This window comes from Gossypium hirsutum, chromosome D08 (genome assembly GCF_007990345.1).
Source record: "Gossypium hirsutum isolate 1008001.06 chromosome D08, Gossypium_hirsutum_v2.1, whole genome shotgun sequence".
In the NCBI taxonomy this organism is placed as follows: Eukaryota; Viridiplantae; Streptophyta; class Magnoliopsida; order Malvales; family Malvaceae; genus Gossypium; species Gossypium hirsutum.
This window is the reverse complement of record NC_053444.1, coordinates 54,998,661-55,012,219: the sequence shown is the minus strand read 5'-3', so window position 1 is coordinate 55,012,219 and position 13,559 is coordinate 54,998,661. Positions and strand designations below refer to the sequence as shown.

General features: G+C 32.2%; 1 protein-coding gene across 1 annotated transcript; it reads left to right on the top strand.

Annotated features, from left to right (window-relative positions):
* The first annotated feature begins 2,729 nt into the window (after positions 1-2,729).
* On the top strand, positions 2,730-6,147 carry LOC107899877 (ABC transporter G family member 14). The gene is made up of 5 exons (XM_016825620.2): positions 2,730-3,108; positions 3,214-4,003; positions 4,363-4,536; positions 4,623-4,807; positions 5,382-6,147. The coding sequence occupies exons 1-5, from the start codon at positions 2,950-2,952 to the stop codon at positions 6,030-6,032; spliced, it is 1,959 nt and encodes a 652-aa protein (XP_016681109.2). The 5' UTR covers positions 2,730-2,949; the 3' UTR covers positions 6,033-6,147.
* The last annotated feature ends 7,412 nt before the right edge of the window (positions 6,148-13,559 follow it).

The window sequence follows — 13,559 nt, the reverse complement described above, 5'->3', positions numbered from 1 at the left end:
TTTATACCACACCTAAAATGTAAATGGTAAAAATATTATGAAGGTATTTGAATTGGGAGTTAAATTGTATTTTATTTTTTATTATAATTAATTAATTCATGTATATTAAATTAAAGAGAAATTTAATTTTTTTCTATTAAAATTTTTTATCTATTTATATTGTTAAAACTGTGCATAACTAACTGAATAACTAAATTAAATTTTACAGTAAAAATAATTAAAAATTTTAACAAAAAAAACCTCTATATGAAAAAGAAAACCCTCGTGCATACATATATAAGAAATATGCAAGTTGGGGAGGCAGAAAGGGGGTGCACTCAACCCTAGAAATGATGCCCACCAAGACAAAGTCGAGTAGCCAAAGAAACTCGCCCCCTCTTGGCTCCACACCCATGCCCTAGCTCAGTGCTCTCTGCAACTTAACAAAATTAATTATTTATTTATATAAAATATGGGATGGTAATTGGAAGCCGTTTGATGGGGGGGGGTGTTTTTCTTCTTTAATCATTTCTCTTTTATGATAAAGAAGAAAAAAAGGTAAGAATATTAGACAAAGACTTTGCTAAACATCCAACTGATTATATATTATTAAAACATGCAATGGGTAGCATAGTGATATCGAATTTCGGCGATACGAATGTTTAAAAATCAATACAAATAGCAGTTATCGGAAGAACCCCTTTTTGATTTGATTTCCTCTATAAAACAAGTTGAATTCACTTACAAAAAATCAGCATTAGCAATATAGCACAATTTCCTGGCCATAGCCTGCCTATTTACGAATTATACTAAGAAAAAGTAAAATTGATTCCCCGGCCCCAATAGACGTATGGATATACCCTACGCTGTGGCCGTGAATGTAACGCAGCATCTGCCAAAGTTTTGACTCCGTCTTTGGATAGTTTATTTGTCAAAAGGGGAAATCTAATTGAATTTCGCTCATACTCTTTCATATAAAAAAGTGTTGTGGTGGTGGACTGTTTGAATTCAATAGACAAATTTTCAATGCATAAAAAATAATAAGGATAATACCACTCGCTTTATTATAAAATTGTTTACATTTACTCTTTCCAAATATCCTCACTTTTAACTAAATAAACTCTTAAAAATAATTAAGTAAAATAATAATGAATATCTACGGAATAATTTTTTTACCAAGATGAAAGTTAATAATGAATATCTATAAATAAATAAATAAGTAAAAAAAAAAAAACCTTACCACTGCGTTAGACACCAACATTTTGGCTGAAGCATCATGCACCAGTAAAGAGAAAGCATCAACAGTGAGAATCTTTTTTTTTACCAATTTATCCTTCATTTTCTTTATTCATAATTAATCTCCATTTGGGTGTTATAAAAATGCATATTTAATATTAATTAATATTAAAATAAATATTAATAGAGGATATAATAATTTATTATTTTTGTTATATAAGATATAAATTTTGGTTTTATAATAATATTAATAAATAAATTTTATACGATAGATATACAAATAATAAAAAATTAATTGTTTATTGATAAAAATATTATTTTGACATAAATAAAAATTCAATATATATGATTTTATATGAAATATAATTATTTGTTTTAAATATATAATTTAAAATTTAATGCTCTCAATAGTCATTTTCTAATTAAAACATGGTCCAACTAGTTGTTGTAAGATGAATTTTGATAGAATGTTGTAACACCATTATTGAAGTAATGGTAATCTATATGGGCATTACTTATTTTGTTTTAGAAAAATGAAAAACTCTAATATCATCTGCAGACTTAATGTTGCCAAAGGAATTTATTTTTGTATGTATATTAGACTCGCTCAAAGTTGTGTTGAATCAAACAGTTTGCAGCACTCTTATCTTTCAGCTCTGACACCACCATTCGCAAGAGATTTTCAAGAATAAAGGTTTCATTGATTAAGTTCAAAATCAAACTCCAATGAAAGATTTCGAATCTAATACGAGAATGGAAAACTCCAAATAGCTGCATTGATAGAATATCAATGTTCATAAATCTATACAAAGTGAAATGACAAAATTCCCTAGTTATATGACTGACTGCCAGACACACAGGGTGACATTCTCGGCAGGACAAAGAACATAAACTCGAAAGAGTTAAATGTAAGACTGCGAGAAATGGTGGGGGAAGCACCACCAATTTCATTGTCTTTTATTGTACACTGCATCACAGAATTTTAAGAATAAATTCAGAACCCAACAAAAATGGCGTTTTCTGTGTTTGAAGTACTCTTAGACCTTAGTTGTTTTACTATATTTGGCAATGTTTGGATCTTCCACTTGCTTCACTATATGGCAACTTTTTCATGTAAAATGGTGCATGCACGGAATGCGTCATAATTTTCCACCAGACATTTGTCCAAAAACTCTGTTTAATAGGTTCTACATGCATCAAACATGTGCATGTCAAAACAAGAGCAAAAATCATTAAGTAATCACTGAGATGCAACTATTTGCAGGTCTCAGGCGTGATCCAAACTCATGCACCACTTGTCATGATTTGATCTAAGCACACCACATCCAATATTAACCCTACTAAGTAGATGATGATATAAAAAGGGAACTTAGGAAGAGATTAGTTCACTATTATATTTAATGGTTTGGAGTTGGTATTAGAATGATTTTTAAGGGAAAGGAGGTGGGCTCCCACCATAAAGAAGACTATCCCTACATCAAATAGCTTTAACACACAGTACAAATTCTTGTTTCTCTCTCTCTCTCTCTCTCTCTCCCTCTCTCTCGCTCTCCCTCCCTCCTACAATATATTTATATGCTCTCTAGTGCACACTTTGGGAAGCTCAGTTAAAAGGAACTTGTTAGCTAGCTTCTCTCCATTCCCCCAAGACCCCAACCACACCAGCACCAGCACCAGCACCAGCACCAGCACTATCCACCAATACCAAACATATAGCATCACTTCATTTTAGCCATGCCTCTCAACTGCGTAGCACCAAAACCTGAACATGCCTGCAATGGACGAGTGGAGTCAGAGACGTCTAAATCCCAGAAAAAGGCTGCCCTTGCGTTCCCAATACAACACAATTCCCAGCCTCCACCCAGACTCACCTTGTTTCATATAACTTTGAAGGTCTTATTATTAATAACAATACATCATGTATTAGTTACCATTATTTACTGTCTTAATCTTTTTTCTCATATTTGTTTATTTACATTTCTGTGATTCTTTACACAGTTTGAGGAGGTAGTGTACAAGGTGAAGTTGGAGGAGAAAGGAACATGCTGGGGTTCATGGATCACCCGAGAAAAGACCATACTCAATGGTATAACAGGAGTGGTTTGCCCTGGAGAAATACTAGCAATGTTAGGTCCATCAGGAAGTGGTAAAACCACCCTCCTCACCGCTCTTGGGGGCCGTCTGACTGGCAAACTATCAGGAAAGATCACATACAATGGGCAACCTTTTTCTGGTGCCCTAAAACGAAGAACTGGATTCGTGGCTCAGGATGATGTTTTATACCCCCATCTCACGGTGACGGAGACCCTTTTATTCACAGCACTGCTGAGGCTACCCAACAGCTTGACCCGAGACGAGAAAGCCCAACATGTGGAGAGAGTTATCGCTGAGCTGGGACTGACCAGGTGTCGAAACAACATGATTGGGGGGCCGCTTTTCAGAGGAATATCGGGTGGGGAAAAGAAGAGGGTTAGCATTGGCCAGGAAATGTTAATAAACCCGAGCTTACTTTTACTAGATGAGCCCACCTCGGGTTTGGACTCAACCACAGCACAACGGATCCTCACCACAATCAAAGGCCTTGCTAGTGGAGGCCGAACTGTTGTCACCACCATTCATCAACCCTCTAGTCGACTGTATCACATGTTTGACAAGGTGGTTTTGCTCTCAGAGGGTTGCCCAATCTACTACGGTTCAGCAGCTTCAGCCTTGGATTATTTTTCCTCCATTGGCTTCTCCACATCCATCACTGTCAACCCAGCTGATCTCTTGCTTGATCTTGCAAACGGTAAATTTTTTTTTTCAACTTTCATGTATTTACTTCCCTTTTATACATATATAGAGATTGATGAGAAATTGAGATGTGGGGAAGCTTTTTTTTGTCGTTGTTGAATGTTCCTTTCCAACAATAGATGGGGTATGAATATGATCGGTTGGCCTACCAAAAAATATATGGTGCTTCCACCTTTATATCCCTTATGGACTATGTCGTATTATCAGACCCCACCCTTTCATACTTCCCTTCCTCTTGTCACTTTGCTTTACCATTTGATGATCTGATTCTGTGGTCATTTTCAACAAATACTATCACTGTACTAGGGTTATAATTTACTATCATCAAAACATATATATCAAATTTCAATGCAGGAATCGGTCCTGATTTCATGAACTCAGTGGAGCAAGTTGAGAGTACGGAAGAACAGAAATCCGTAAAGGATGCTCTTCTCTCTGCTTACGAAAAAAACATTTCCACAAAGCTGAAAGCTGAGCTTTGCAATTTGGATGTCAATAACTTCGTCAATACAAAAGAAGCATCAGCAAGTAAATTTTCATTTTTTCGTTTTTACTTAACTCCGGTTTTGAGGGTGAACTCGAGTAGTAATTTATGATGCATTATATTAACGCAGGATATGAGAAGTCAGAACAGTGGTGCACAAGCCGGTGGTATCAGTTCAAGGTGCTGCTTCAAAGGGGGGTTAGAGAAAGGAGATATGAAGCCTTCAACAGGCTAAGAATTTTCCAAGTGATCAGTGTGGCAGTACTTGGTGGACTACTATGGTGGCACACCCCAGCTTCTCACATCTCCGACCGCGTAAGACTGACAGTTCTTCTCTGTTAACCCGTTTAAAACCAAACAATAGTGGTGACTTCCATGCTAAGCTAAAGTTTCAACATTTTACCCAACTTCTTGTCATAATTCAGTCTAATTTTGAAATTCATTTTTTTTACTTTTATTAAAAAATCGAAAACTTAGTCCTTAATTTAATTTATGAATATTTTATCTTATTATTTTATAAAAATTGAAATTTTGATCTACTATTAAACTTTGAAGTTAAATTGTTAACTTAAAATGAACCATTCAACCCTTTCCCCCGTGAAAAACAAAAACAAAATTTGAAGTAAAAAAACATATATTTTTTCACATGTTCAAATTAGTTCATGTAAAGTAAAAATGAGTAAAAAAAATCAAAGCTTTTTTTTTATAAAGGATTTATTTTTATTTTTTTGGAATAAGATTAAGAAAAAGTTGAGTCGTTTATAAAAACGTCGATAGTATTTTTAATGTTAAAATTACTACTTATATATATATGTATACATATTATAGAAGTAAAAAAACTATTGCCAACTTCGACGAGCTAAGCAGGCTTTTTGTATCTTAAAAACAGATTGCACTGCTGTTTTTCTTCTCGGTCTTCTGGGGATTCTATCCACTCTACAATGCGGTATTCACATTCCCTCAAGAACGAACAATGCTAATCAAGGAACGCTCTTCCGGAATGTATCGCCTTTCATCCTACTTCCTCGCCAGAACCTTCGGTGACCTTCCACTTGAGCTTGCCCTCCCCACAGCTTTCGTCTTCATAATCTATTGGATGGGTGGCCTAAAACCAGACCCTCTCACCTTCATCCTCTCTCTGCTAATCGTGCTTTACAGTGTCCTCGTCTCTCAAAGTCTGGGCCTAGCCATTGGGGCCATTCTCATGGACATCAAACAAGCCACCACCTTAGCTTCCGTCACCACACTTGTTTTCCTCATAGCCGGGGGATACTACGTTCAACAAATCCCTTTCTTCATAGTGTGGCTTAAATACCTGAGCTACAGCTACTACTGTTACAAGCTTCTGCTAGGGGTTCAGTACAATGAGGATGATGTTTACGAGTGTGGGACGGGAGGATTGTGTAGGGTTGGGGATTTACCTGCCATCAAATCTATGGGATTGAACCATTTGTGGATTGATGTGGCCATTATGGCACTCATGCTGCTAGGCTACCGACTCCTCGCTTACATGGCTCTTCACCGAGTGCGGTTGAGGTAAAAATAATAATTTATATGTAGCAGCAAAGGTGAATAATTTTTAGATTAATTTTGAAGGAAATTATGTATCAACTTTTTTGTTTGTCATAGTTGTTAGATAATATACTACTAACTCACATGTTCTTGTCCTAATTTGAGTTTGATGAATCCAAAGAGTTAATTTTAAATAAACACATGAAATATATATAGATACAAAAACCAGACACCAAGAGTCCCACTAATATTATGCAGTGGTGGTGAGGTCCAGATTTTGGTGGGGTTCTGAATCTAAAACCCACTTTAGCTGAACTTCAACAGCATCCTCCAACAGGGCTAAACCTAGTGCCCTCAACAGAAAAGGGAAAAGAGATTGAATAATTTATGTAACACCTGATCATGGTGATGACTGATGGAAAAGACAGGAGTTAATCAGAGCATACCACCAAAGTTTTCTTTTTTCTCCCTTTAATTTGTGTATTAAAATTAGCTTTTAAATTAGTAAAAAAATGAGAGAGAGTGATCTAGATTCAGTTAAACTTGGATCTTTTCTGGTCAAAAGCAAGTGAGACAAAAATGAGAATCCCAATCAATATCATTGTCCACCATTATTATTCAGTAGAATTCTTTAGCAAAATCCTTTTTTCTTTCTTTATAGCATAAAAGGGTGGCTATTGGCTATTTGTTTGAGAAATTAATTTCACTTGATGTTCCGTTACTATAATCATGATTTGAGCAAATCCCAAACATGCATTTTTTCCATCTTAGATAAGCAGTTGCCTGACTATCATATATAATTTTCCAAGGGAAAACCTAATAGGTGATAATAATATTTAAGCTAATAGTTATAAACTCAATGGTAAAAAAAGTTAGGAGAGATAAGGGGGAGAGGACCACATGTACATCCACATGGTGGTAGGGCAAAAACGATGAGTGGAGAATCGTGTAAACAAGAAATGACAGCACAGGTAGGCATGGGCATGCCAATTTATATATACATATCCATGTCATTTCCTACTTGAAGATGGATCGTGTATTCCACGCTAAAAATTCATCATCCTCGAACCATGCCAAGCAAAGGACAATTTGTAAAATCTGCACCCTGTCCTGTCCTTTTATTCTTTTATAATAATAAATTAATGGATGATGTGGCTTTCATTTTCAGCTTTCTTTTCTTCTAAGTGCTAATCTCATCAGGGATACTACATTCCCAAACTCTAATAAAACCAAAACACTTGGATTTTAAATTTAATATGAAGAAACTCAACTCATGATGCAATAAAAGATGAGTAGTAAGGGTCAGTTCTTCATTACTTAAAAAAAATACTTTGATTCTAAAAGCACTTTTAGAAGAAAAGCTACGCAGAACAAGTTGCTTTTGACTGAAATTTTTAGCATTTTAGAAGTGCTTTTCAAGAGTACTTCTGAAACTGAAAAGGAGAAGCTAAAAATTTTAGATTTTCCTCTCTGAAAAGTATTTTTAGTGTTTAATTATTTTTTCACCCCTCCAATAACATTGTACTTTCATTTTTTTTTTGTGCTTAATTACAAATGTGTTAAAATCATTAATTAAAAGTAAAAAAAATATTATTTAAAATACTAATTACAAATATTTAATGGTTATATTTAAATATTTAAAATATAGTTTATATATTCTAATTAAATTTTATAAATAATTAATATTTATTTCTTAAAAATATTTAAAATTTATATTTCATATATTAAAATATTAACAACAAGTTATAATAATTTTTTTATATTCTTATTAAAATAAAATAAAATTAACAAATTTAAATATTATTTAAATGCATATTTGTTACTTGATAATAGCATGTTTAAAATGGACATTTTATTTCCCAAAAGCACTTTTTGACAGTAATACTAAACACTTAAATTTTAAATCAAACTTTTCAGAAATACTTCTCAAAAGCACTTTTCCACATCACTTCTCAAAAGCAATGAAGAACTGGCCCTAAGTTTAAAGGTGGCTTACCAACCATGTAGCTGTCTATCGTTCTCATGCTGCCAACGGTATAGAATATGTAAGTAGATAAAGTCCATAATGAAAATGTTGGAAATTTGGGATTTAGAAGCCCTCTGCCTCTGCCTAATTATTCATGTAAAGGTTGCAGGTGTCTTCAACGCTCGTGTTTCCGCCTTAGTGTTTATTTAGTTACGTATGTTTTAGGTCATGGTGTCTTTCTTTTCTTTAAAGGTCGGTACAAACTAGGAAGCAAGTTGCCTTCAAATATTCAAGTGTGATCTTCGCATATTACTTTTTTTCTTTGAAGGATGATGATTCCTTTCAATGTTGTTTTTTTTTTTTTGATACAACACATTGCAATTTTCTAAAATCCAACACTTATGTATTATTGGATCCAGCACCTTTCAAATTATTTTAGATCCAAAACTTATGTATTATATGTATATGGAATTTTATTTTTGACCTCTTTTTTAATTAATCATAAATTAACAGCTTAAGAACTTTTACTCATGCTATGATATTATAGAATTTAAAATTATTTTTGCATGCAAAATGAAATTGTTAGCGCTGACAAGAAATCAAATTGAGTGTAAATAAATAAATCAATCATTGTGTTGTGGAAGAACCACTGTCTTGAAGTAAATTTGTCTTGATCAGTACAATCTAGTAATGGACGTCGCCCTCCAAGGTTGACGCAGCAGTTCAATATTCATACACTCAAATAAAGAAGGGAACACAATAGGTATTGCTCTTCTTGAAAAGAATTGAAACTAGAAAAACAAAAGCTAGAAGAAAACCGACAAAACCACAATAGGTTCAATTCCCAGAAAAGATTGGAAGGGTTATAGACAGTCCCACTTAAAAATCAATCTTCTAAGCAGAATTTCCCTCTCATGTAATTTCGTATAACACCATAATTTAGATAACAGAAGAATGAGAGAAGTTTTTCTCTTGTTGTGTTCTATGAAAAATGAGGATAATAACCTCATATTTATATTGTTTTCTGAAAGGGCAAAACAATAAATTTGTAGAGTCAATTTTCTAAAAAATCTCAACAACCATATTCTGATGTTGTCAAATCGTAATCGTTTAAAAATAAATTTTTTTTCAATTTATTTGCATTAGCAACAATTTTAACTTTTAATATATATATAAACCAAAGTTTCTAATAAAACATAAAATTTATGCTTCATTTGGTTATTAGTGTAATAATATGAGAAAAAATTATTTATTACATATGTATTACAATAGTTACAAAAAAAAGTTAGTATAAATTTAAACTTGAAACTAGAAAAATGAGTATTAAACATTAAATTAAATTTAATATTAAGATAATCACCTCAATATTAAATTAATAAAATACTATTAAGATAAGTATTAAATTTAATTTAATATTAAATTATTAAAATAATATTATTTTTGGAATAGTTAATTTGAAATCAAATTCTCTGGTAGAGTCCTAGTAGAAGTGTAACTCTTCCACTGCTCAACCATCAACAACCAACTACCACCAACCACCGGGACGCCGCCATCGCATCTATCGGCACCGCCATGTTTGGTGATGTAGGTGCGACACCCTTATGGCACCCCGAGCTAGTTCGGCTACTGTCGAATAGATCCGGGTTAATGACGACCCGACCAGTCGGGTCCAGTCATTGGTTGGATCGTCAGTCCGATTTCACACACCAGACTCGGTTCGATAATTTTTGGATTTCGGTCTAAGTTTTGGTCTCTTGGGCCCAATTTACGATCTTAGGTCCAATTTTCAAGTTCAATTACCCATTGAGCCAACTGTCTGTCTTGAAAATTAAGTTCCAAAAATATCATATTAATTTTAATTCATTTAATTAATTTAATTTTACTTGATCAAAATTAATTTTTTTCCAAAAATCACTAAGATTTTCCAAATTAATTTTTCAAGAAAATTCTTTAATCAAATTCTCTAGTTGAATAATTCTTACGACCACCTAATTTAATTTCACATCGAATAAATCAACTCAATTAAATTATTCCCAAAGTTGTAGAATTTTCTTTTGATTTAAATGTAGTCCGATCAAGCTTTTGTTGAGCTAGCGGAGGGACCAATTGAACATATACAATTAGGCTCTAGTGATTGCAATTATGTGTAAAAACATCGTTCCAATAATTCGCAATTACTTAATCATGGAGTCAGTCCACAAGAAGTACTATGATTGAAAACTCTTTATTGTATACTCTTTACGAAAGCAATTCATCCAACTGATTTGTCCAATGACCTAGTCATGTGTGTGTTACCCTCATATGATATCCTTGATTCATTTTAGTTAAATCTGTTCACTCAATGCAATCCTATTTTATCTCATTGTCACCATTGTGTCTTCTTAATGATTAATATGATCACTGTCAACAAATGACTGTGATAAATTGCTCATTCGAGAATAAACAACCCGTGGCCATGTTCCATATTTATTAATCTACACAATGTCAATGAGAGAATATCATTAACTCTTTATTTGAGTTATGAATTCCACTGTTGCTAGTAAACCCATGCCATACACAAGTCATGTACCCAACATACCGGCTATGGGCTTAGTCATCTTTAGAGCATAAACCTCCACTTATATTAAAGCAAATGAGTTGCATACGCATGGTTAGTGATGAACTCAGGATTTAGATAAATCACACCATGAACATCACAAGTGAATTAATTCACAAATGGATTCAGAATTAATTCATTGTGAGTCCAATCCAATGTATCATTCTACCAATGAATACATCTATGTCTCTACTCGTGGAAACAACTGCTCTGGTAGCCAAGACTAGCCATCTCCCCAATTGGGTTTGTAAACGACATAATAATTCTTATCAGTATTTAGATAAATCATACCATGAACATCACAAGTGAATTAATTCACAAACGGATTCAGAATTAATTCATCGTGAGTCCAGTCCAATGTATCATTCTACCAATGAATACATCTATGTCTCTACTCGTTGAAACAACTGCTCCGATAGCCAAGACTAGTCATCTCCTCAATTGGATTTGTAGATGACATTATAATTCTTATTAGTATTTAAATCAAATGCTCACTTTGATTCTTTTATGAGATTACAGACTCATTTAGATTATCTACTAAAGTAAGTCGTCTTTCGTACAATGTAAACGTTATTTACAATGCCACTTATCTTCAGTTTGAACTTTAGACAATCGATGAGCTAATATTTTCTTGTCACAATTTAGCTATACATGCAAAATATAAAAGGCATAAATACAAAAGGCATAATAGTGAAATGTGAAATTAACTTTATTTATTCACCGTTCAAATAAATAGAAAACAGTTACATGTTTACTACAGTATTGCCACATTTCCCAACACAATCGTCGGACCCGAGCTACGAGATGTTACTACAATAATCGAAACTAAAAATATACAAATAAATCAAGCAATAATCAATCATAACCATATTATATCATTTAAATAGAAGTTGAGACTAAATCGAGCTTACGGAAGCTCTATTGATGGCCTGAGCATGAATTAGAACCAAATTATAATCTTTTGAAAATTGGGACTCCATGTCGTGACGAGCCGATCTCATGTCATGACGTTGTTGAGATAGTGAGTCACGTCACGACGTCAGACCACTTGACGTCGAGACATCACAAACTATCGTTCCACATTGCGACGAGGAGAATTTCATGTCGCGACGAGGACTCTATTTTTAGTAAAATATGTTCATTTGGTACCTAATTCGTACTAAGCCAAACCATTGCTCAAATGGTGCATATTTGACCATTCAAACTTGCACAAAACCAGCTTAAACACATACCAACACATCCATTTAACCAACCACAAGACCATTCAAGCTATTCCACATGAAATGGACACTTTGCTAATCATAACAACCTTCATCAACTATACAAACAAAATTTAACATTCTAAATTCAACCAAAATCACATTCAAATTATGTCATTCAATAGCTTAACATATATCTTACCACAATACCATTGATGCACATGCAAACTCACTACATAAAATTATTCAAATGCAAGCATTATCTAAAGATCAATGCTATCATTTTCATGTAATTTCATACACTTAACAAGGCTTAAAACATTCACCATAGCAAAATAGGGCTAGGGCACGACAAATCATGCAAATAACTCAATAGTGATAGATTTGACAATATTCTCTCTTACCCCGCTCTATTACCATCCTTAATTTAATGTGCTGTATTTGAGTTTTGATACTTTATGTTTTCATTAATTGTTGAAGCAAGTTTTGAAGTGGTTGACTATGTGCCACTGGAAGTGTTTATTTCTATCACCATAGTGACAAAAGTGTTACTTGCTATATTTGATGTTGGTAATTTATTGAAACAAAATCTTTGGGCTATGCTAATATTGTGGAATCATTCACGTCATCAATAAAAATTAATCCATTTTAAGGAACATATCTTAAAGATCAAACCAGATCAATTGTACAAAATCCCTTAGATCAATAATGTTGAATTGAGACAAAACTTGACTTGTTCTCTAACATTCCACCTTAAATGTATTGCAACATACTAAACTCGTAAAAAATTGTAAAAATTTTATGAATTAATTAAAATTTGAGGTATATATTAAATTATAAAAAGAATGAAAACAACTATTAATGGTAACAATATGACGTAATGACATTTTTGGCTCTTGCACTTTTTTAAAAAATTAATTAAGCCCCTACGAACTTTTGCACTCAATTGAACTTTTGAACTAACAAAATTGGCTAAATAGACCCATTGACGTGATCGTTAGCAGACGCCACATCAGCACCGTTTGCTAACATGACAATACCACATCATTACTTATCGTTGATGTGATAGTGCCACATTAGAAAAAATAAAAAAATTTTAAAAAATAAAGAATATTTTAAAATTATTTTAAATAATACACAATGAATCTAGACAAATGGTTGTTCAAGTTCATTTGAAAATGGACACCCATATGTCTAGATTCTTTTTAGAATTATAAAAAAAAATTAAAAAAAACTTATAAAATTAAAAAAAATAAAATCTTATTAGAAATTAATTAAAAAATAATTTTTTTATAAAGTTTATAAAAAATAAACTATTAAAAATCACAAAAAAATTAGAAAAAATCATTTATAAATTGTTATAAATTAATTAAAACATAAAATTATATAAAAAATAATTTATTTTTCATAAAGTTTTACAAAAATTATTTTCTCATTTATATTAAATAACTTATATCCAAGTATATCAAACATTGATATTTTTTCTCTCATGTAAACTATTAAAAGTTCTTCTAAAATGTTAGGCCTTATTAATCATCAATGGCTTTTTTAATTAATGATCAATAGCTATACTATAATAAAAATAAGAAAAATATTTTTTTGTAAAATTTTATAAAACATTTAATTCATTTTAATAAGTTTTGTGGTTTTTAATTAATTTCTAACCATTTTGATTAAATATACATTATTAAATTTTTTATAGTTTTTAATAAATTTATTTTTTTATAAATTTGATAAAATTTTATAATTTTTAATTAATTTATAATAATTGTTATAAATGTTCATGATTTTTTT

Excerpts from the sequence above, each read along its gene's own strand:
- LOC107899877 (XM_016825620.2), top strand. The coding sequence starts at position 2,950 with ATGCCTCTCAACTGCGTAGCACCAAAACCTGAACATGCCTGCAATGGA. Across the intron at positions 4,004-4,362 it reads CTTGCTTGATCTTGCAAACG|GAATCGGTCCTGATTTCATG; the intron begins GTAAATTTTTTT and ends ATTTCAATGCAG. Across the intron at positions 4,808-5,381 it reads CTTCTCACATCTCCGACCGC|ATTGCACTGCTGTTTTTCTT; the intron begins GTAAGACTGACA and ends TCTTAAAAACAG.